The sequence below is a fragment of the Neophocaena asiaeorientalis genome, unplaced genomic scaffold (assembly GCF_003031525.2).
Source record: "Neophocaena asiaeorientalis asiaeorientalis breed wild unplaced genomic scaffold, Neophocaena_asiaeorientalis_V1.1 scaffold129, whole genome shotgun sequence".
In the NCBI taxonomy this organism is placed as follows: domain Eukaryota; kingdom Metazoa; phylum Chordata; class Mammalia; order Artiodactyla; family Phocoenidae; genus Neophocaena; species Neophocaena asiaeorientalis.
In genome coordinates this window covers 5,016,278-5,041,136 of record NW_020172446.1, presented here as the reverse complement: position 1 = coordinate 5,041,136, position 24,859 = coordinate 5,016,278, and the positions used below count along the sequence as shown (strand labels likewise).

The 24,859-nt window shown below is 39.1% G+C and overlaps 1 protein-coding gene across 3 annotated transcripts in view; it reads left to right on the top strand.

Moving 5' to 3' along the window:
• BLMH (bleomycin hydrolase) overlaps positions 1-24,859 on the top strand; it is a 44,293-nt gene that overhangs the window by 15,063 nt on the left and 4,371 nt on the right. For all 3 annotated transcript variants that reach the window (XM_024737315.1, XM_024737316.1, XM_024737318.1), the window contains exons 7-11: positions 6,850-7,005; positions 7,890-8,048; positions 8,164-8,231; positions 10,020-10,137; positions 12,791-12,860. In XM_024737315.1, coding sequence (XP_024593083.1) covers positions 6,850-7,005; positions 7,890-8,048; positions 8,164-8,231; positions 10,020-10,137; positions 12,791-12,860 — 571 coding nt within the window. The remainder of the gene's footprint in view (positions 1-6,849; positions 7,006-7,889; positions 8,049-8,163; positions 8,232-10,019; positions 10,138-12,790; positions 12,861-24,859) is intronic.

Here is a 24,859-nt window from a genome sequence, read left to right as displayed (position 1 = left end):
CAAAAAAAAAAAAAAAAAAAAAATATGACACTCTGGCTGTTTTGAGAATGGATGGTAAAACAGTGGGAGAGGAGGTAGGGAGACCAGTTAGGAGGCTCTTGTGGTTGTGTAGATGAGATATCCTAGTGGTTCTGACCAGATTGATGAGAGTGAGGATTAAGAGAAATGAATACATTTGGGGGTGTATCTTGGAAGTGAAGCTGTCAGGACTTGCTGATGTGGAGGACAAGGAAGAGGGAAGAATTGGAGTGATGTATGGTGTCTGAAGTGGGAGGGGTTACAGATAGGAGAGAGGGCTTTTGGGCAGTGATGAGGAAACCTGTGTGTGGTAAGGGCTAGCAGATGTGAATGAGAGAAGCAGTAATTGAAGAAGCAAGATTTTGGAGGAGGGAAAGAATAAATGTGCTCTAAAGTAGTGCTTTCGAACTTTAATGTACAGTTGAACCCCCTGAGGATCTTGTTAAAGTGCAGATTGATCCAGTAGGTCTGGGTGGGACTAGAGAGTCTGAATTTCGAACCATTTCTTTGATTCAGCCACCACTCTAGGAGTCTCAAGATGATCATTTGACTCTTAGTTATCATCTGTATGACCTTGTTTTCCTTAACATCACAGAAGGGCACATACCCCTTAAGTGTACCTTTTTATGTCTTTCCCTGCCTGAAAATATATTTGGTGCCCCCAGAAAGTATCTCCTTCTCTGCCTGCTTTTGCAGGCACAGGTAAGATTTTTGTTTTTAAAACAGATCCTTGCCTTTCTTTCATTCCCCACCAGAAAGCAGTAGAGAGCTGTCTTCTCTCTCCTTTCTCTGCATGATCAGCAGTCACTAAGGTCTTTACTCCTTCCCTCTTGTAACTGGTTCATTTACCCTTAGCACTGAACTTCCTTCAAAGTTCAGCTATATTCTTTGACCACTTCTGTGTCCTTGCGGTCATTCTACTCTGTGATCAATAGGTCATTTTACCTATGAGCCTAATTTCTCCATCAGTGAAACTAAAAAGTCAGAGTAGGTGATTTCTTAATGGCACTGTAGCTTTGTGTTTTTATAACAATAGAAGTAAGTAATATTTCTACAGTGCTTTAGACTTTACTAGGCAATACAGTATTGTAAATACAAATGAAGATTCTAATATTCTGTCACTTCTGCAGTGGTTCCAAGCACTGAAATCTTTTAGCTTTACCAATTTTGCTCCATTTCAAGTAGCTTGGTTGTTACCATTGCACTACCTTCCCATTCTAACATTTCTCATTATTACAGTTTCCTCCTTTCTGCGTCTGCCTGTAGCTGGCTTTCAACTCTCACCCTTCTAAGTATTCATGACTGACTCGCAACTATTGCATCCTGCCTTCCTCCTCTCACTTGATGTCTGTCTCCAGTTTAGCCATGGGTATAGGAATTGACTCCATCCCACGTCATTTGTCTTTAAATTGGGGTTACACATTCTTTCCCTATGTCCTGTATTTCATGCTTTCTGTGTCCTTTTTCTTTTTTCCATTCCCTTTCCTGGTTTTATTATTTACCAGTATTCAGTTCTGCATAATGACTTGTGTTCAGTGTCCAGTATCTTTTTTTGTCCTGAATACCAAGTGCATCTTGTGAGAAACAGGTGACACTCCCAAGTTGCCCACCAGAGAGCAGACTCAGATATACAAAGCTCACTGCCAGCTTTATACTTTGGGAACCGGGAATATTGTTTCAGAACAGCAGAGTCTCTTATCAAGAAATGTATCAGCAGGGGCCCTGGAGACTATACTTTGGAGAGTTTTTAAAAATTAGAGCTTGTTTAACTATTGTTAGTTGACTTGGAGCCAAATATTCCTTCCAAAGTGTTATAAACTGACTTGAATCTGAATGGCTTTGGATAATTATAGTCATGGTAAACAAAGCAACATGTCTCAAATTACAGTTTTACTAAAATCCAAGAGAAAGAGATGTCACCCTTATCCTCATTCATGCCTTATGTGCACCTTTGATAAAACTTCAGATTTATAAATCATATGCAGTAGGGTATAAGTATTTGTATTCCAAAAAGATTAATCATAGAATTCATTTAGATAACTAAAATGCAAGTTTCCTTTAATGCATTTTTGGGGAGAAGGAAGGAATGATTTAACACTTTAGATAGGGAGTCAAATGCATAATGAGGTATATGTAAATTATAGTGTAAAACACTCATTTATATTTAGAATGTGTTTAAAAGTAAACAGAAATTCACTTAGTTGTCTTAAATCTTCATTAGGCCTAGCCCTAGCCTCCTTTTTTTGGCCAGAGCCTAACTGAACTGGATAAACCACCCTTGGGTGACTGAGAATTAATCAAGATGACCCCATATAAAATGTTCATACACATGTGACAATGATTACTAGTTAAAAATACACATCATTTAAGTCTATAAAACCTTCCTTATTTAAACATGTTCTGATTATATACTTTCACTGTCATTGTTTTTAGTTACCAGTGGCAGTGTCCTCATGATGAAAGGTGCCATTTGTGCTGAGCAAATACAAAACGACTCTCTGGTCCTTATGAATCCCAGACAGAGCTCATTAGTCCATGGCTAGATTAGCTCAATTACAGTTGCTAATGTGATGCCCTGCTGCTGCTTTTCTGTACTAGAAACCAACCTGAGAATGATACAACATTAGAAGAGAGGTGGGGCTTCCCTGGTGGCGCAGTGGTTGAGAGTCCGCCTGCCAATGCAGGGGACACGGGTTCGTGCCCTGGTCCGGGAAGATCCCACATGCCGTGGAGCGGCTGGGCCCGTGAGCCATGGCTGCTGAGCCTGTGCGTCCAGAGCCTGTGCTCCACAACGGGAGAGACCACAGCGGTGAGAGGCCCGCGTACTGCAAAAAAAAAAAAAGAGAGAGGTGGTTTAAGGAGCAGCTGTTCAGGCTCATAAAACACAAAGTAAATCCTAGTAAAGGAAGATTCTCTCTTGGGAAACAAAACATAAAATGAAAGGCAAACATAACTTCATCTGTAGGCTAATCTGTTTCTGTTAAGATGGTAGAGTCAGGCTCTGTCTTCCAAAATAGCACATGAATTAAGAGTCTTTTTATCCTTAATTATAGGCCTAATGTCATAGGCAGGCCTACATCTAGTTTTCTAGCTTTGGTTCAGAGAATAAGTTTGAGTCTTGGTATCAGGTTCCAGTCTGTCCCAAGGCTTTTTCAGGCCTAGAATGAATGCACTGGAGATGATGAAGAGAAATAAATACAATTTCAGTGGCTGATGATAACATATGGATGCCGATTTAGAATTGGGGGATCTTGGACGTGTGTTCCCTAAAGCCCGATAGGGACTGGGGTATCTAAGGAGTTTACCTAAAGGTCAGTCTGGAGAAGTCCTGGCTACTCAAAACAACTACTAATGTACAGCTAAGGAGTGTCCAAAACTAAGCTCCTTAAGTGGTCTTTCTGGCTGAAAGTGGTGGGGTTGGGCGTATTAAGAAATCAGGCCGTCATAGATCATTCTCTGGTGATTCTTTCTAGAGCAGAGGCAGGAGCCAACATTTCTGAAGGGAGTGGAGAGTAAAGTGAGGGAAGAGGGTGGGGTCTATCAGGTTAAGGACAGCAGAGTTCTCCAGAGTTGGGGTCCAAGGAGAGGAGGGGAAGGAAAGGTTTATTTCTTACAGGCTATAGCTTTGTTTTATTCTCTAAGCCTTCCCTTTTGTTCTGCTTTTAGGGTCTGCCCAGTTTGAACTCCTAAATTTAAGTTTTACACCAGTCACTGGAGAAGAACTTTCAATTTAAGAAAAATGTTTTTAATGTGGTTCTTCTAGTGTTTGTTGGGATATGTCCAAGGTCTAGTTTCTGTCCCTGGTAGATTAAGTCTAGCAGGGGGGACAGTAGAGAAACACAAATGACACTATGGAATCAAATGTTAATTTTTCTAGCTCACACTAATTTCTCCCTTCTCTGAATACTTCTGACATAAAAATTTAATTAGTGAAAACTTTCTGGAAAAGGGTCATCCTGCACTGAGCTTTTTTTTTTTTTTTTTTTTTTTTAATTTTTGTTTTTTGGCTGTGCCACATGGCTTGCGGGGTCTTAGTCCTCTGACCAGGGATTGAACTCGGGCCCTCGGCAGTGAAAGTGTGGAGTCTTAACCACTGAACCGCCAGGGAATTCCCTGCACTGAGTTTTATAACATGGGAGTAGGATTGGGTTTTGAGGAACAGAAGAGACAGTAAAGTTATAAAGATGACAACGAGCTGAGTGCATTGAGTGGACAGAAAGGAGAGACATAGACAGGCCTGACGGGTGAGCAGGCTCCGTGATGGGAAATAAGGTTGGGTGAAGTTACAGAGAGCCTTTAAAATCCAGCCGTGTTCATCAGAGACATGCAAGCCAAAACCACATTGGGGATACCATCACTTACCCACCAAAATGGCTAAAATTAAAAATGCAGTGCCAGGCTTGGCAAGAATGTATTGATATAACAACTGGAACTCTCTTCCTTTGCTGGAGAGTATGTAAATTCCTTCAAGCCCCTGGAAAACCGTTTGGGTAAAAATATTCTTAGCTGCTTTATAGATAACCCTACACTGAAAACAACTCACATGTCCCCAACACAAGTGAATAAATTATAATATATTTACACAGCAGTAAAGACAAATTAGTGATACCCACAGCACCATGAGTGAATCTTACAGGCATTATGTCAACAAAGGTTGCCATACACAGCAAAGAATATGCTATGTGATTCCATTTATATGAAATTAAAGAACAGGCAAAAATAATGAGTGGTTATATAAGCCAAAATGATGCTTAAATTAAAAAAATGAAAAAAAAAAAAAAAAAAAAATGAGGCTTACCTTGGGGAAGGTGTGGTTATTGATTAGAAGGGAGCTAGGGAAGCTTTGGGACCCTGGAAATATTCTGTATATTGATTTGAATGGTGGTTACATGGGTGTATACCTATGTAAAAATTTGAACTGAGCTGTATATGTAAGATTAGTGCACTTTGCATACCTGTTGAATGTATGTTATGCCGAAGTAAAAAAAAGAAGACAAGTAGATCAGGTCATGGAGTTTAGATTTGTTATGGGAGGTAATAGGAAAGCATTATTGAATCTTCAACAAAGAAGTGACTTGAAGAAAGGGTGGTACTTCTGAAATTATTCATCCTGTGGTGGAGAGTGGAACAGTGTTCACATCATTTATTATATCTAGGTCAGATATAGTGCTAGATGCTATAGGAGATACAAAATATCCATGACCTGGTCCTTATCCTTGAGAAGTTTATGACCTTTTGTAAGAGACAGGTTATAGGAAACTCAGAAAGTTACAGTAAACGATAAATGCTTAATTCATGGTGTTATAGAAATAGTGCTGAGGTCAGACCTGGGTTCAAATCCTAATTTTGCGATTTATTGGCTTTAGGACTTCAGTCAAGCTATTTATTTCCCTGAGCCTTGGTTTCCTTATCTGTAAAATGTGAATAATACCTACCATTTTTTTTAGAGGATTGAGATATATGATATTTAAAAATTGTAGTACAGCACAGAAAACAGTCAATAAATGTTCCCTTTTTTGTTTTAAACGCTGTACCAATGGAGCAATACTTTTTTTTTTTGGGCAGTGTGTGACGTCAGTTTAGACCATGGTTCTGCCAGTTACCAGCTATGTGATCTTAAGTAGGTTACTTAGTTTCTTTGAGTCTCAATCTCTTTTGGGGGAAGAAAAGAAAAAGGAGGGGAAATTATGCCTTGAGAGAGTTCTGTGAGAATTAAGTTAACCTAGCAGATATATAGTATCTAGCACAAAATAGTCACACTTAATAAATACAGGATCTGTTTCTTTTGACTGTATTGGAGTATATCAATACAAATGTATGGAGCAAATAATACAGGTAATAAGATTGGATTAGGGTGGTGCCTGGGGTGGACAAAGAAGAAGCAGATCATAGTGTGTATTTTTTAAAAGATAGAGCAAATTTGATACAGAAGAGGAAGGTATGTCTCTATACTTCTATTTTTGTCTTTCTATAAGATGAAAATAATATAAAATATTGAAATATCCTTGGATTGTAATAATGCTAATTGAAGGTTTTATGACATCATTGGATAGTATGTTTAGGTCTCACAACCCAAAAACTGGTACCTTACTACTAAATTTAGTCTTGTTCTAATAATAATTTTAATAGACATTGTCATCTAAGCTCCACCAAAAAGTTAATGACTTTTCTGTGAGTAGAGACCCCTGTCACAATCAAAGCAAAACCTAGAAGCATAAAGGGAAGGAAATCCATAAAATGTATGTAATTATTTGTCACTTGAAATATAATCAACAGGGCTTCCCTGGTGGCACAGTGGTTGAGAGTCCGCCTGCAGATGCAGGGGACGCAGGTTTGTGCCCCGGTCCGGGAAGATCCCACATGCCGCGGAGCGGCTGGGCCCGTGAGCCATGGCCGCTGAGCCTGCGCGTCAGAGCCTGTGCTCCGTAACGGGAGAGGCCACAACAGTGAGAGGCCCGCGTACCGGAAAAAAAAAAAATTAAAAAAAATAAGAAATATAATCAGCAGAGCAGCAGCCCAGGTCTTGTTGTGTATCAGTAGTGAGTGATTTCTTGGCTAAGGAAGTTTAACTTGCAGGGCAAATACTAAGCACTAAATATTAACATTTCAGAATTGTATTGTTCACAGTGTTTATTTAAGAACTCAGAAGTTAGCTGATATCAAATCCTGGACATCAACCTTCCAATTTTTGGAGCAATATTAGATTTCCTGTGAAATTTCTGGCTTGAATTTAGCCACTGATTTCTTGTGTTTCCCAAGTTAGAAGAAAATGAAGAGGTAAAAAATACTGCTTCTCCCTAGCCATCGCTCATCTGTCCTCCTTTTTTCCAGATATTCAGAGTGGTGTGCATCTGTTTGGGTAATCCACCAGAGACGTTTACCTGGGAGTATCGAGACAAAGATAAAAACTATCAGAAGATTGGCCCCATAACACCTTTGAAGTTTTACAAGGAACATGTCAAGCCACTCTTCAATATGGAAGATAAGGTTGGAGACTGGCACTGGCAGCCACTGGCTGTTTACTTTCAAATGCCTGATGACTACAAGAAAGAATACATGATTCCTGGGTTACCATGCATGGTCATCAAACTAGACACTAAACACAATTTTTCCTCCTTCCTCTGAGGTATTTTATGTACCAATTCAGTTGGTCATATTAGGATCCCCAGTGCTCCTCTTCAGAGACTTTTCTAACTATGGGCCAGCAGTCAGTTGAATTCCCATATGCTCCCCTGATTTGGGCCCTGAGTCATTCTCAGGTGTGAAGACAATGAAAGCATACTGGGTGTTTCTTACCATGGGTTCAGAGCATCACTCTACTGTGGGCCCCTCTTGGGACTCTCTTGCAGAAGGGAGCAGTGTCCCATCCTCGTTTTTCCCGCTCACTTCAGGGCTTCTCCACCTACCTAGCAAGATGACTAGAGCCCCTTCTTCACTGGCATCTTGACCGTCTTAAAAGCACATGGCGTTGTTTTATGATTGGAGTCCCAACTCAGTTGTGGTACTGCCAGATGTTGAGCCTTTCTGGTAACTTGAGAGCAGAGGTCTTGTAGTGATGGACTCGTGAATTGCCATCTTGCCTTACTCAGTGCACACAATTCTGCAGAATTAGTTTTGAGGTGATTCCTGCCAGTAGGAGAAACAGGTTGTTGCAACTCCCAAATACGTCCCTTATACTAATTAGAATATACAGGGACCTCTCTCACATGACCTTACCACCTTTTGTTTCTCATTTAACAATGTGTAATGCTTGTTCTTGTAGGCAGAGGTGCTACGCTTGATAACAAATACATGAACTTAAAGGAGAGGTCTGTATCTTGCTTGACACTCCTGGTTTTATGTTCTAATCAACATGTTCTTGATCTCAATAGATTTGTTTAGTGAATGACCCTCGGCCCCACCACAAGTACAGCAAACTTTACACGGTGGACTACTTAAGCAACATGGTTGGAGGGAGGAAAACTCTATATAACAACCAGCCCATTGACTTATTGAAAAAGATGGTTGCTGCCTCCATCAAAGATGGAGAGGTTGGTATTGTTTCTTTGTCTTCTGCATAGGGGTTAAAACCTTTTCTTCCAACTTCTTTGGTGTAATAGGAAGAACTTATGTTGACTTCTTTCTTCTTCTTTCCTCTACTTCTAGGCTGTATGGTTTGGCTGTGATGTTGGAAAACACTTCAGTGGCAAGTTGGGCCTCAGTGACATGAATGTGTGAGTGCAGGAAATTTAAAATAGGAAATCATTTGTGGGTTGTGACTGTTGGAGTGCACTCTTGGGACGAAGTGACTCAGCTCAGGTTCACTCAAAGATTAAGGTTGGCCTGAGGGTGGGTCTGTTTCTTTTTATTTTGTAGAGTTTGAGGATTCATAGCAGAAACTCCACATATTTAACTCTAACCTGGAAAGTCAAGATCATACTTCATATCTGAGTTGAAATTGTTGGATGTTCCTAAAAAGTCATCCTACATGAGAAAGACACTTAAAAAAAAATTTTTTTTGATATAAAAAAAAATAACACTCAAAGTAATATTGTAAAAGATACAATCAATGTGATGCCAAGTATTTGATACCAAGTATTTATCAAAGATGCCACATACTTTTTGTCTTTATTTTTGTACAATAATTACTTTTTAAAAGACAACTTAAGGGACTTCCATGGGTGGTCCAGTGGCTAAGACTCCACGCTCCCAATGCAGGAGGCCCGGGTTCAATCCCTGGTCAGGGAACTATATCCCACATGCTGCAGCTAAGAGTTCACATGATGCAACTAAGAGATCCCAAATGCTGCAACTAAAGATCCTGCATGAGGCAATGAAGATCCTGTGTGCTGCAACTAAGACCTGGTGCAGCCAAATAAATAAATATTTTTTTTAAAAAAGGCAACTTAAAAGTTGGATTACTGGGACTTCCCTAGTGGCACAGTGGTTAAGAATCCACCTGCCAACGCCAGGGACACAGGTTCGATCCCTGGTCCGGGAAGATCCCACATGCCACAGAGCAACTAAGCCCGTGCGCCACAACTGCTGAAGCCCGCGTGCCTAGAGCCCATGCTCCGCAACAAGAGAGGCCACTGCAATGAAAAGCCAGTGCACCACAATGAAGAGTAGCCCCAGCTCGCCACAACTAGAGAAAGCCTGCACGCAGCAGTGAAAACCCAACACAGCCAAAAAAAAGAAAAAAAAAGTTGGATTACGAAAGGTTATAAAAATAATAGTAACTGATTACTGTGTAAATCTGCTTAGTGTGTTTGGGGTTATAATTAAAGGTTTTCCAGATCTCTTGTTTGCTATTTGAGCCTTCTTAACTACTTCTATTGCTTTGATACCTTATGTATTTTGTCTTTATGACAACTAGGACTAATATGCATACATACTTTAAAGCATTCCTCCTGTTTGTTTATGACAATGAAGATTGATTTGTGAACTGAATCATTCAACTTCCTTGACTGTTAAAATATATCACTTTAGTGTTACTTGTAAGTAATTATTACTTGTAGGAAATTGAGTAAATATCTTGACAGTTAACAGGAGAAAGGAAATCTGCTAAAAGAGAATTCATGAGGTTTTTTAAACTTTGAAAATATTCTCCAATATTTTGACACTCTTTATTTAAATTTCACAGTTAGCAGTGATCTAAGTGAATTCAGAAACTGAGTGCTTCTGCTGGCTCAAAAGAGACCATTTTTGAAAAAAATTACTTCAGAAACTTTTAAGTTTTCTTGCCAAAATGACAATGCAAGTTTATCTTGTCAGCTTTTTGATTTGGGGAATTTATGTTTAATAACTTTGTATTTTTCTGAGTACTCTTGTGACACAGAGAGAATGGAATCCCATTGAGAGACTAAATTTTGCATGTACCACGTTCTCTAAAGAGCTACAGCCCAGATATATCTGGAGCTGCAAAGCCCCTTCAGGTTCTTCTATGATCCTTTTACAACCAGAAGCCAATTATCCCCCATGATTGTACTCTGTATATTCTGTGCTATTGTTCTCTTTTACAGCTATGACCATGAGTTAGTGTTTGGTGTCTCCATGAAGAACATGAATAAAGCTGAGAGGCTGACTTTTGGTGAGTCACTTATGACCCACGCCATGACCTTCACTGCTGTCTCAGAAAAGGTATGACCCTCAGCGTGCCCACTCCAGTGTTTGCATAGATGGATCTACATGCTCCTGCAGACCGTTTATTCCAGCAGAGCTTCTTCATAGTGTATATGATTTCTGTTAAAAGTTAGCAAGACATTGTACCTGCCTCACTTGGGGTTTGGCTGGATGCTCAGAAGTAATAAAAATAGAAACTTTCCATGAGGAGCAGAATTTGTGTCAGCAGGGAGTAAGGAAGTAACTGCTTTTCTGTAACTTTGGAAATTCTTGGTGTGAAAAGAGGTCAGCAAGGGAACTTGGGAGAGGATAACTTCAGTTTAATAAGGAATTAAAATGTACCCTGAAAGTGTTCATATCTTGATGACTTATGTTCAGACTCACCTTCCTTTCATTTGTCATTCAGATTCTTCTGCAGTAAAATGTCAATAACAGTAATTTGTAGACTCCTTGCCCATTACTGGATTTATGCAGAGCTTCAGGAAATTGGATGTAAAAAGTATGTTGAATTTCCTATGAAATACTCTGACTAGTAATATCATTGTTTCTAAGACACAGTGTTGGAAACAACAACTGCAGTTTTATTTCACAAATAAGCCGTCCCATTTCTAGGCTGTAGACTAGATATTTACTCCTGTGCTCAGGGATCATAAAGAAGAGAAGACTTCAAAATACTTTAGTTCTTTACCACTGCAAGCAGAAGTGTTCTTTTCCTAGCCTAATTGGAAAGAAAGTCACAGAATAACTACCTTGACCTTAGAAGCAAAATATTAGAAGGAACTTCTCATAAAATACTGTAAATAATGAAATAAAATTCTATAGTAAATAAACTAGAATAAAATACTACTAAAATACTTAGAATAAAATATTAATATTAAGCTGTTCATATTTATGTTTGGACCTCCTATATTGTAAAATTCAGTGGATTTATAACTAAAGCTCCTTAAAGTTAAACTTTTAAACTATTCAGAGGATTAGTAAAACGGAAAACAAACTAAAAACCTTGTAATTTCCAAGAGAGTTTTGGGTTTTATCATTTTCCATCTCTATTATAGAGTATTCCTGTTTTTCAGAAATAAAAATCATACATACTCCATGTCATTTTCTCTGGAACTTCCATTCTTTCATTGGCATGATTTATTAATATGCTTTTTTTTCCCCTCTGGGAAACGGAGCTACATTACCTGTAAATATTATAAAGCAGAATCAATACTATCATAACTGGAATTTTATATTGAGATTTTTCTCTTCCTTCTACTTTGAGTTTTTGACCACTGCATAACTAGTTTGCACTGCATTTGAATGATAATGCAGAGATAAATGCTAGTAAGTATTCTGGGATATTCTTTCTTGTTTCGGGTTTCTTGGAATCCCTCTGAGGGAGGTCCAGATATTATTCTATATTTGTAGATGACATGGCTTGATCTAGGTCATGCAGGAATTCATTGGCAAAGGAAAGAAGAAACATTTTGAAACTTACTATAATAAATGACTTTAGGTGATATAGATTCTAACAGTTATATTTAAAAGGAAAGTAAAGATGGACTATAATGCAGGGAGTAGAAAACCAAAACATTTAATAAGCTAGCCCCAGAATGTATAGTTTATTGATGTGGTTTTAAAGGTACCTGGGGCTAAGATTAAGGGGTAGGTAGTACAGATAAGGGTGTTTGAAACTTGTGGGTTTGATTGTTGGCTATTTCTGAGACTGAAAATTGCTGAGATTCAAGAAAACGGTCAGGAGTAAAATCAAATCCCATGTAGATGAGACTCGTGCAGTTTTATGCAGGTGGGAGTTGACAGATGAAATCATTAGGAGATAATTCAGGCGCCAGCTCTCTTCTCATGCTACCAAGATTTAAGTTGTTTTGACATCAGCTAATGCCCTGGGTAAACATGAGAGAGAACAGTCTTTTCCCAAGTGCAGCCTTCTTATCCCTCTCTGTGTCACTGTGATAAAGACTGTAAATGAAGGTTATCTTGATGAGTGTCGTTGTCCCTTTAAGAAGATGAAAATTGAGCTTATTTTATTAATGAAGATAGAAGGAGAACGGAACTGCCTGGGTTTTGTTTTATGAAAATAGTGTTTGGTTTGCCATTCAACCTCTATTGTATTAAATTCAATATTTGTGTAACTGAATCAATAAAAGAACACATAGGAGAGTGTCATTACTCGGTTCCCCTAAGAAAGAAAAGTAGGCTGTATTGATGAGAATGTGTTTGTTTTCTTTTTTAAACTCTTGACTAGGTCTTAGAATCATTTCTAAAATAAATACAGTGGGATACCTCTGCAAAGAATGCTGATTAATTAAAAGCAAGAGTCTCTGGCTTCAGATGGTGTTCACTGCTTTCAGTAATTTAATATTTTGTTTTTCTTAGCCAAGAGGCATTTTAATGTGCTTATTTTCTGTATACAATAGAATGTAAAGAAGAAAATAGTATTTATCGCTTTGCTGGGTTTATTGCATTTTCACCCCAAGAGATTCAAACTCCACTTCTATTAGAGTATCCCTTTGGTTATAGTGGAAGATATACGGCCCTGGTCATGTATATCATTGCTGTATAGAGAAGGCTCTTTCCTCTGAGTGGCTGAATAAGAGCTAAAATTACATGACATGTCATCAGGACGGATCTAGTTTCAGACTACACACTGTCATCCACTCTTTTGCAGGATGATCAGGAGGGTGCTTTCGTGAAATGGAGAGTGGAAAATTCGTGGGGTGAAGACCATGGCCACAAAGGTAAGCTTAATCTGGTAATACTAACTCAGAGTGACTAGATGTGCTCTACTCTCTGCCTCCTAATGTGAAGAAAAAGCTGCCCTAGTGTGGATCATTTTTATTTTTCAGTAATTGGTCCCATTAGCTAGATTATTAGCTAGACTATTCTGGAGAAAAATCTGAGGATCTCGTTTGCCCCCAGGATCCCTATGCCCAGCATGGTAGGCCTGAACTCCCTGGTTGGCTCTGAGATCAGTATGTGCTGGCATTTGTTCCAAACCGTGCTGACCCTAGTAGACCTTTGTACCAGAATCACTTGGCCAGTAAGAAGTTTGAGTGCCCTTTGCCAGGACACTTGCTCTATGGAGTTTGGTGCATTTTCATTTACTGCACTAACTCTAGAATAATCAGAAGCTTTCTAGTGGGAGAATGGGATTGGCAAGAAACTTTAGGCATGTATTGGAGACTCATGAGAAGTTGTGAAGTCTGAAGTTGTGAAGTCTAAATGCTGTGGTTACCATTTAGACGGTTTTATTCTGACAATCAAAACGCAGGCAGAAGTCATAAGTAAATTATAGTAATTAGGCTTAAAGAAAAACCACAGGTAATATTTGAATTGTAGAAAAATAAAAACTACAGATAAGCCAAAAGAGGGGGAAAAAATCTCTAATAATCCTGCTACCCAGCGATCACCATTGATTAACTGTTTAGGGTATATTCTTGCAAATCTTAGAGACCATATTTCTTAAGACTGTTTTTCATAATAGATTTAGTAGATAAAAGCCTTTTAAGGTATTGTTATGCTTTAATTTTTAGAGTTTCAAACCAAAAAGTGGCAACTACCAGAGAATATTATGCATGTCAGCATGTATTTGCTTGTGTGTTATGTGCTGGTCACATCTTGTAGCAGCTGTTTCCCAGAGTCCATACGAACCTGTGTCCCCTGCATCGGCAGGCGGACTCTCAACCACTGCGCCACCAGGGAAGCCCCATATTTCTTACTTTTATCCAGTGGATTCTGGCTAGGAAGGACACATAAACCACAGCTCTCTAGACTAGTTAGAAGACTGGAAGGAAATAGGTAGGGAATCCAGTGAGATTACCCAGACACTTGGAATCAGACTTCAGCTATCTCACCCAAGCAGCAATCAACCAGAAATTTTCTTTAAAAAAAAGTAAAACAAAATGAAAGAAAAACAAGAAAAACAAAATAGCGATCTCAGCAACTCTTTACCTGTTGCTTCCCTCTTTGTTTAAGTGATTTTCCAGCTAAGTTCTTTAGAGCTCTAAGATTTCCACGGGTAAAAGGTGGAGGTTTGGAAGTGAGCAGATGGGGCTTCAGTCGTTTATATCTGAAAACTACTGTCTTAGAAGAGCCTTGACAAGACTTGAGTGTGCTGCGATTGAGTGGCACAGGCTAGTAGGTGATGGCCAACACCTAGAGGCCATTTAATCTGTCATTTCAAGTCTTTTCATCTCCCCATGAAATGCTCATTGGTGGATTTTGGCAAACTATCCCTGGGATCTGCTGTGAAACTCAGCTCAGTGATTATATGTAAACGAATATCAGCGCTGTTGGTGCGTATCTGTTCATCATCAGGTAGTTGCATGTCCCCCATCTGTGATTTGTGTTATTGTTCTGTGATTATGGGGCACTTGCTAAATTAACTATTATGAATTAAAGTCCAACATAGTTTTTAATTGGTGATTTCTTATAAGATAAATTCATTTTAAGACACAAAAACATTGGGATCAGGTAGAGGTGGGTATAAGGAAACTAGCAAAAAGATTAAAAACAAACAACTCAGAATTCAGTTATATCCGTTAAGTTGATGATGGTTAAGAAGTGGATGCAAAGGAGACGCTTGTCTTGAATTGGAAGGATGTGGTATTTGTAACATGTTAAAACATAAGCTATTGTTTCAGATGAAACTCTGTAGCTTTTGTTTCATTTTTGGTCTTATTTGGTCCCTGTAAATGGTTTGTTATTATAAAGATTAGTGTCTAGGAAAAGGACTAAAGTTATGGTTTGTTTAGACCAGCCTGGACCCGTTGGCTTGTTTCTGAGATATTTTTCTATCTATAACAGTCACTGAGTTTGTAGATAGTCGTGATACCCATTTAAGAGAGGATAAACACTTGTAAAGTCAGGCAAAAGCTCTGTGTTCTGTGTAGTGTGAGTTATTGTCTTTATTACTTTGAACCTAAATACCTACTCTTAAAGAGGATTCTAGGCCACTTTGCTAATTTATTTTTTTCCATTCAACTGTACCTCTTTACTCCTAACTCAGTAAAAGTTTTGCTTCCGCTGACCTACTCATTCTATTATTATGTGGAAAGAGCTGGGGTTTTTTTTTTTAAGTTCAAAGGTTATAGCTTATTGCACTATAAAACATTAACCAGTTTTGCTTCCAACCCAGAAGTCTAACATTTAATTATTTACATAATTATACGAATTTTATCATTTATATTATAAAGCACACATAATTATATCACACACATTTTCAAATGTCCTTTGGCTCTTTGAACTGATTGTGTTATCTTACTGGTTCACTCTTGTAGTGAGTTGAATAAAAATCTTTAACATGTGTTCATTTTACATTTGCATTATATCACCATTTTACTTCATAAAATTTACTTTAATGACAATGATACTCCCTTCTTAGTTTTTTTTTTTAGCATTTTTATTGGAGTATAATTGCTTTACAGTGGTGTGTTAGTTTCTGCTGTATAACAAAGTGAATCAGCTATACATATACATATATCCCCATATCTCCTCCCTCTTGTGTCTCCTTCCCACCCTCCCTATCCCACCCCTCTAGGTGGTCACAAAGCCCTGAGCTGATCTCCCTGTGCTATGTGGCTGCTTCCCACTAGCTATCTGTTTTACATTTGGTAGTGTATATATGTCCATGCCACTCTCTCACTTTGTCCCAAGAGCTGGGGTCTTGATCCCTGTGGTCTGCCTGTAATCCTTCCTAGTGAAACCTGTCTAGTTAAGACTAAACTAACTTTTTTGTTGTTCTTGAATAACTGAAATGCCTGAGATTATACAGAGTAAAGCATTTCAGTAGAGAGCCAAAAGATAAATTGAACTGAGTGGGGGTAGCGAATAGTTCATTCAATGCCAAAATAAATTATTCTCATGTGTTTCTTGGTAATGTTCTTTCTGACTTAACAGGAAGGAAGGAAAGAAAACATGATCTAATTTAATTGGCACACTTGGCCTGACCTTAGGAGAATACGTAGTATGTTATTATGCGGGCAATGTGTGTTTACCCCAGCAGGGCCCTCCCGTCTGTCATCCTGGTGGGCATTGGCTGCCATGTCTGAGACAGAACCTCTTTGGTGCTCTTTCGGGAGACAGGACAACCATAAACAGCATAGCTAGGATTTTGTTTCTGTAGATAACATTGTTAACAGTTTGTTACTGTTCTCTGTGGGGTTTCTGCTTGTTAAGATTGATGGTTTCTCAAAAAGCAATGTTGATAATACTACAGGCTGGAGGTGAACAGAGCAGAGATACCTGGGCAGGCTGCCTTTTCCCTCTGCCCAGTTCTGGCTTTGGTCTTTCCCATTGGTCATGAGACTAATAATTAAATCAGATAACCTGACTGTTTCCTAAAGGGGACAAATATTACCTCTGACCACTAGACACATAAAGCGAGAAATTAATTCTTATCTTATTGAAGCCATTGGGTTACTTCATATTGGGGAAGTATTCTAGAATTCTAGTATTCTTAGTCAGATGGACTGAAAATTGGATACATATCTAAGATGGTGTACAACCAACGTGGCTTTCTTTTCTCCCCTACTTCTTGAAGTACTTGACTGTGTGTTTATGGATCACATTAGAAATGGATTTCATAGTTGAATGAGGGAACAGACCTTGGGACTTGTTACATTGTCTTTCATTTTGAAAAGTTGATAGGCTTGTTAGAATCAAGTAGTTTGTAAAATGTTTAAAAATTTAAAATAGGGGTGATAACCTTTGGTGCCTCTTACTCTTAGTCAGAAATTCATCTGAGAAGAGCATAATCTTTAAGCCAAAGTGACCTACAGGTCATCTCACTAAAAAGTGGTAGAGCCAGAATTATAATTCAGTCTGACATTAGAGCCTGTTTTCTTGACCACTAAACTGTGCTTCCTCCAAGCTTCTCTGTTCTAGTAACATCTAGTCTACTCATGGACATACCAGATCAATTTATGAACTTGGTGACCAGAAACTAGTGGCTACGGGGACATAAAACTTGTATAAAGTATCTGGAGATGAGTAAATGTCTTCTGTCAGGAGAAAAGGCTCTTAGAGCACTGTTTATGTCTGGGAATCTGAACAAGGAGGGGAGGATGGAGCATCTCGTGAGTGGTTTGTGTCCAGAGTTAGCACATCGTGAGTTGGGCAAGTGAAAAACTCTATGTAACCACCAAAAATTTCCCAGGATTATTTTGTCCATGCTGCTTTATAACATGGTTCTTTGTTTTTTTTTTTTTTTAAACATCTTTATTGGGGTATAATTGCTTTACAATGGTGTGTTAGTTTCTGCTTTATAACAAAGTGAATCAGTTATACATATACATATGTTCCCATATGTCTTCCCTCTTGCGTCTCCCTCCCTCCCACTCTCCCTATCCCACCCCTCCAGGCTGTCACAAAGCACCGAGCTAATATCCCTGTGCCTTGCGGCTGCTTCCCCCAGCTATCTACCTTACTACGTTTGTTAGTGTGTATATGTCCATGACTCTCTCTCACCCTGTCAAAACTCACCCTTCTCCCTCCCCATATCCTCAAGTCCGTTCTCCAGTAGGTCTGCGTCTTTATTCCTGTCTTACCCCTAGGTTCTTCATGACATTTTTTTTCCCTTAAATTCCATATATATGTGTTAGCATACAGTATTTGTCTTTTTCTTTCTGACTTACTTCACTCTGTATGACAGACTCTAGGTCTATCCATCTCATTACAAATAGCTCAATTTCATTTCTTTTTAAGGCTGAGTAATATTCCATTGTGTATATGTGCCACATTGTTTCTGTTTTTTTTTTAACTTTTTATCATGGACAATTTCAGGCATATACAAACAGAATAGTATTAAGAAGTCGCCATGTGCCCATAACCCAGCTTCAATAGTTATCAACATTCTGCCATGCATATAACAAAAGTGTTGATACTCAATAAATTAAATTCTTGGATGGTCTCCCTAATGAACCAGTCTTATTATGGAACTTCTTTTTATGATTGATTCACTTAGTCATGAGATGATATTCCAGTTCTAAAGTCTGATACATTAGAGCTCTGAAGGTAGAATTATCATAACATAGTTCTTAATGCTTATAGTCTAGTTTCTTAATATGCTGAATAATACAACTTTTTAGTAAAGTTAGGAATATTATTTTCTAACTCTGCAATGGTCGTTGAAGGAAAATCTTTATCTTTTAAAAATTTGTTTCTCTACATTTTCATTTTGAACCAAGATTATTTTTCAAATTGCTTTTGTGCCTTTTTCAGCTTCAACTTTGAAGTTGTTTTTAACTCACATTCTTCATCTTTCCTTACAAATAAGCCTTTCTGTTCCTGATTTCATTTTAGTAAAATTTCCAGACTTCCTCATAAAAGGGAGTCTCTTCATGATTGCAGTTAAAGGCTTTGGCATGTTAGAGATTAATCTGGAAAGAAACTTATGTGGCTGATTCACATTACATCTGGACTTCTGCTGCTTTCTAAAAACCAAAAGAATGGCCTTTAAATTGCCTCACCATGTGATTTTGGGAACAGTATGTCCAAAGCTAGGCACAAAATTCATCATATCCTTCATATAACGTTATATGGTGGAACCAAGAGAGACAGTTACTACTTTCTTGATTATAGATCCTGGGCAGTCATTTGTCTCCTTATGGTTTCACATTTCTCTATCAGTAACACGGATAATGACTAATTTCCTTATGAGGCCCTATAGTATATATAGCCATCAAACTGTATACTGTTATATAACTCTGAAAAGTTCAATGAATATTCCATATTTCTGTCAGAGGTACTCAGGACATAGAGTTCATAACACCTTGCTTCATAAGAATTCAACATTTGCTAATGTATTTGTCTCTTTTTCCCTCACAGCATCATGTAGCATAACTCAGGATATGAACACCCATGTTTGATGTGAAAACATGAAAACGTGCTGAGAGGTTTTGACTTGTTCAGGTTGCACAGTGTCAGAGAGAGGACTGGAATTCAGATTTCTTAATGTGACACAGGCAGCTTCCCTAAAAATGTATACTACCTATGAAAGATAACCAGTTATTTGCAGATCAGTTTGAGATTTAGTGGATTTCTAGCACAGATAATATAATTATAGACAATATTGAGCTGGACTTGCAGAAATTAAGAGAAAATTATATGAGGTAAAAGTGGATGCTTCTGATTTCCTGTAAAAGAGCAAGACACAAATTTGTTTTGTCACCTCAGGGTTTTCATGTCTCTCCAGGCTTGGGAAAAGCGCTGCTACTATCAGATTCAGGTATCTGAGTTCTTTCAGAGGGACTCCTCATCCTCCATCTCCATTCACCAACGAACCTGCATGACTCAAGCTAAAAAATAGTTCATGTGAGTGGAACAGAGGAAGATTGACCGTTGCTTCCTCATCAAAGTGTGTGACTAGCAGAGGGCTACCATTTGTGAGAGGGGGACAAACTGTGGAACAGAGGCTCCTCCTAACTTGCAAGCAGGCATTGGTTTCAGGGAGAAATCTCTTCATATTTAATACAGATTTGTGTGTGTGTATTTGCTTTCTCCTGTAGAGAGGGTCTGTCATGTTCACCAGATTGTCTCCCAGGTGTGTTTGTATTGCTTTGAGGAGGATAGAGGTTAAGCACAGAACCTGGCACCAGATGCCTGGGAACACGTCCTGGCAGTCCCTCCTATTGGCTATGTAGCCTTGGTCATGGTATTTAACCTTTATAAGCCTTAGTTTTCTGATCTGTAAAATGGGGTTAATAATTGTACCTACCTCATAGGGTTGCTGTGAGAACCGTGCCAGGCATATGAGAAGTGCATGAGAATATTAGCTATCGTTGTTACTGTCGTTAATGTTATCTGTAGACAGCTGAGCAGGAGAGCGAGAACATAAGGCTCCTTAATCCTCTCTGGGAGAGGGCTGTCTTAACTTGCCCATGGTTCTAGCGTCAGGTCTCTAAGAATTCAAGACCCTCGTGTGACCACTGGACTACATACCAGTTTACTGGATGGATGACTCGTCATGTGGGCTTAGTTGCATGAAAGAGAGCAGTGGAGGCGAATAAACCTAGTGCCCAGGAAAACCCACTAGCAATAGCATCACCTCACATTTATTGATGGGATGCAGGGAACCGTGCACAGACCATGGTGGAACGTATGTCTCTGACCCTCAGAGGAATTTATACTTACTCAGCTGGGACATGGAAGGGGATTTGAAGAGGGCTGTGATAGGACAAAAGTGGCATTCATGGTGTGCTCCTCAGACTGTAAGATATAGGATAAGTAGACTAAGGAAAGCAAGAGAAGGGATGATTTCTCCAAGAAGGCAGATGACAGCAAAAGAGGGGGAACCGGGTAGAGCCCCCTCAGTGGGGAGACAATAGAAAGACATTGAAGCTGAGGTTGTTGAAATGGGTGAGGGGTTAGGGAGAAGTCATGGAACTAGGTGATATCAGGGAGAACTTGGTGGTAAATAGTGCTGCAGGACTTCCCTGGTGGCGCAATGGTTGAGAGTCCGCCTGCCGATGCAGGGGACGCGGGTTCGTGCCCCGGTCCGGGAAGATCCCACATGCCGCGGAGCCTGCGCGTCCAGAGCCTGTGCTCCGCAACGGGAGAGGCCACAACAGTGAGAGGCCCGCGTACTACAAAAAAAAAAAAAAAAAAAAAAAGTGCTGCAGCAGGGCAGCCAGAAAATGAGTCAGTGGGAGAGGTAAAAAAAAAAAAAAAAAAAAAAAAAAAAGTGCTGCAGCAGGGCAGCCAGAAAATGAGTCAGTGGGAGAGGCTTTGGGATTGGACTTTAAGGCAGGCTTTGGAAACTTGAGGAGGGGTGAGGGTAGAAGCCCAACTGTGCTGTTAATGCCGCATCAGGAACATTTTGTACTTGATTCTTTCGAATGCTAGGTACCGGGAGTGGGGAGGCCAGGGATTGAGCTGCAGCCATGGAGGCTGTAAATCTTGTTCTGTATGGTGTTTGCAATTTATTATAAAAACAAGTTGCTTTTATAATTATAAGTGCAAAATAATAAAGGGGGTAAACTACAAGAGAGATGGTGAGTGATTGGAACAGGGAAGGCTCCTTAGTGATTCTTCAAAGGTGAGCAGAGTTTTAGGAAAGGTGTTAGGGTTGTGGCTCTTTTGGGAAGCGAAGTGGAAGGCCAAGGAAAGGGGAGCTGAGAAGCGTTGCTTTTGACATGTGGAGTGTGCTTCAGGCCAGTCCGAGGCCTGGGGCCAAGAAATAATGTGGCCTGCCATCAATGGAGCTTTTGAGGAATGATCAGAAAGCAGGCTTTGCCTGAACCAAATAGGAGTAATGATGTTTGGGGTTAGAGAGAAGTCATTGAGTTTTGGTGAGGAAACAGACCCTTGGATGACACCTCAAGTTGTGTTTTCTCCTCCTGTCCAACATCAGAGACCCTGGCAGGATTTTGTGTGATCTTGGACTTGCCTGGCTCATGCCCACAGTCCAGGGAAACAAAAAATCAGACTGGTTGGTGTGCTGCCTTCTCTCCTCAGCCCAGAGGTGGACAGGCTTCTTCTGGACTCCTTAGCAAAGGGCACTTCCTCAGGAAGTGTGCACTTCTACAGACTGAACGTTGTTGTGGTTTGATGGTTTAAAAAAATGGAACCCACAAACCAAAACAACCCTCTTTCCCAACCACATTTTCCATCCTGCCTTCTTACCAGGGAAACAATCTTCTGTAGCCTTTGTTTCTGAAAGAGGCTACAAGTAATATCCAGCTGTAAGAGTAGCCCTTCTCTTATCAGCAAAAGGTTCAGGAACCTGAACTACAGACCAGACGTTTGTTTTTTACTCTGGAGGAAAAAGAAGCTTCTCCTCAGATCAGTGTCCAGATATCTGTCTCATAAGTAGTGGGTTTGTTTCTTTTTGAAAAATGTCCAGCCCATCCTGTTCTCCAGCCTTCTAAATAAATGCACTTAGAACACATGATATCTCTTTGATTTAAAGATACAGAATACCTCATAAATGGACCCCACAAAACCTGGGCTCATGGCTCTTGATGTGGGGTGTGTGAGCAGATGGGACCTGGTTCCAGACAGTGCCTAGATGAGGAGCTAGATTAAGCAGTTATCTGTTGGCCAAAGTCATAACTACCTGCCACTCTCTTTGCCCCCCTGAGTGCGGAAGCTGAGCCCCATGGAAAAGACCGAATTTGAAGTTAAGACCTGGATTTCAGTTTGGGCTTTACTTACTTACTGGCTATGTGACTTTAAACAGCTCATACCAACCCCGCCTGCCTCGTAGTGTTGCTGTGAGGATTAAAATCAAAACAAGGATAGTGGATGTAAAATTGCCTTTTTTTTTTTTTCCCAGTACGTGGGCCTCTCACTGTTGTGGCCTCTCCCGTTGTGGAGCACAGGCTCCAGACGCACAGGCCCAGCGGCCATGGCTTATGGGCCCAGCCGCTCCGTGGCATGTGGGATCTTCCCAGACCAGGACATGAACCCGTGTCCCCTGCATCAGCAGGCAGACTCTCAGCCACTGCACCACCAGAGAAGCCCTAAAATTGCATTTTGAAGTCTAAGCTCCCTACAGATCCCTGTGTGTGTTTTGTTTTATTTTGCTTTCTAAGGTATAATTCTTTTAATAAATAATAAAATTACATTGTTCCAAAATCAAAATACAAAAAAGTATACAAAGGGGAATCTTGTTTCCATCTGTCACTCTCTACTCCTTTCACCTCCCCTTCTTTCAGTTTCCCATTTCTGTTCATTTCTATTGTATCCTTCCAGTGTGTTTTAGTGCAGCAAAGGTAGCATACCTTATGCCCCACTCTGCATCTTGCTCTCACTTCACTTAACAGCATGCCTTTGGGGCCTGTCAGTACGTTTTCACATCAGTACAGCTTCATTATCTTCCGTTGTCTGGATGTACCATACTTTATTTAGCCAGTTCCCTTACTAATGGAACTTGGGTCACTTCCAGGCTTTTGCTATTACAAACTATATTGCCGTGAGTTAATACCACACGGTGATTAGAACAGTGCCTGACAATAGTAAGAGCGGAATAAATATTAACTATTATTGTGCCTAAATAAACATGTATTGTCTGCATGTAAGTACTGTTTTGTCTGTAGGATGAAGTTCCAGAAATGGCATTGCTTAGTGAAGAGGGTAAATGCATTTGAATTTTTTCTAGGTTGCCAAATTCCATTCCATAGGGATTGCGTCTTTTTGTACATTTGCAGCATACTCTGTACAAATGTAAGGCATGCTTTACACAGTGGGTAACCAACAGAAGTGGTTGACAGATTGTCTCTACTTAATTACCTGTTGAAATTGTGTATGTTCATAGCTGGGGGCTAGACTGTGCCGAGGCCTTACTGAATGGTGGATTTTTCACTGAGATTGTGTTTCTTATGTTTTCTTACCACTAACCCTACTTTTCTCTCTTATTTATTTTTTAAATATAGTAGCAGGAAAATGTTTGTAAGCGTAACAAAAAAGTTAGAAGTCATAAAGGAAAAGATGGATGAATTTGACTTCATAAAATATAAAAAATTTTAGTATACTAGAAAAATACATCAACTAAATTAGAAGGCAAATTGCATAATAGTATAAAAAGTTTGCAATCATTATAATATATTAATATAGAGAGCACTATTACTGATCACTGTGAAAATGACAAACACACCAGTTAAAATTAGGCAGAGGTCCGAAACAGACTCTTTATAAAAGAAAACTGTGAATAGCAAGCACACACAGACAGAAGTTCAAATTGAACCCAAAAAGAAAGTTGTAATTATATATACCAAGTATTGATGAGGATATAAAGAAATTAAATAGATAATTAAGGATGTACACAAAGGTTTAATTACAAAAATGTTTATAGCAGTGTTGTTTCTAAGCCTAAAAAAGCAATCCAGATTCCAACAGTAAGGGATTGATTAAATACATTTTGGTTTTATTCATATAAATTCAGCTTAAAAATTAAGATGTAGATAGATGTATTTTTTTATCAATGTGAAAAGAGCAATATTGGAAAACAGCATGTGTGGTACTCTAATAATAGAGCACGTGTGATGTCTCATTTTTATTAAATGTACAGAATCTAAATGTACAGAGTATATGTAGAGACTTTTATCAGAGGATGATAAATCTGAATAGGGCTTATCCCAAGGTGGTGGGATTGTAGGCAGTTTTAAAATTTATATTCATCTTCTTACCATCCACCTCTTCCTTTTCTCATCTTCCTCCTCCTTCTGTGTTTCCATACTTTTTTATAATGGGCATTATTTATTTGGGTAATCTTTAAGGAATCAAAAAGCAATATAACATTTCAGAATTTTGAGGGGAAAATCACCTACCCAGTGATATAAAATTATCACTTCGCCTTTTTTTTTTTTCATGTTTTCTCCCCCTGTGTATCTGGATTTTTAACATAGTTATATAGGATATGCCATTTTTATATACTTGTTTTTATATCCATGTTTTGTATCCATGTTGCTATGTAGTCTTTGCAACTTCATCTTAAATGACTGATTAATGTTGGATGAAGTGGTTTCTCACTATTTATTAGGAAGTTTGAAATACGAGACAAGTGTCAGTAAAGGCTTTGCTTTCCTTTCTGGGAGCCTTTCTTCAGCCTTGAGTTATCTGCATCAGGTGAAAGATTGGCAGTGACTTAATGAGGCTTCAGTTGTCTGGCTTCCTTAGGTCTGCGCTGCCAGACAGATCCATCACAGCAGAGCTGATAACTTGATTTTGTCTTACCTTTTTTTAAAATAGCAAAAAAAAAAAATATATATATATATATATATTTTTTTTTTTTTAACCA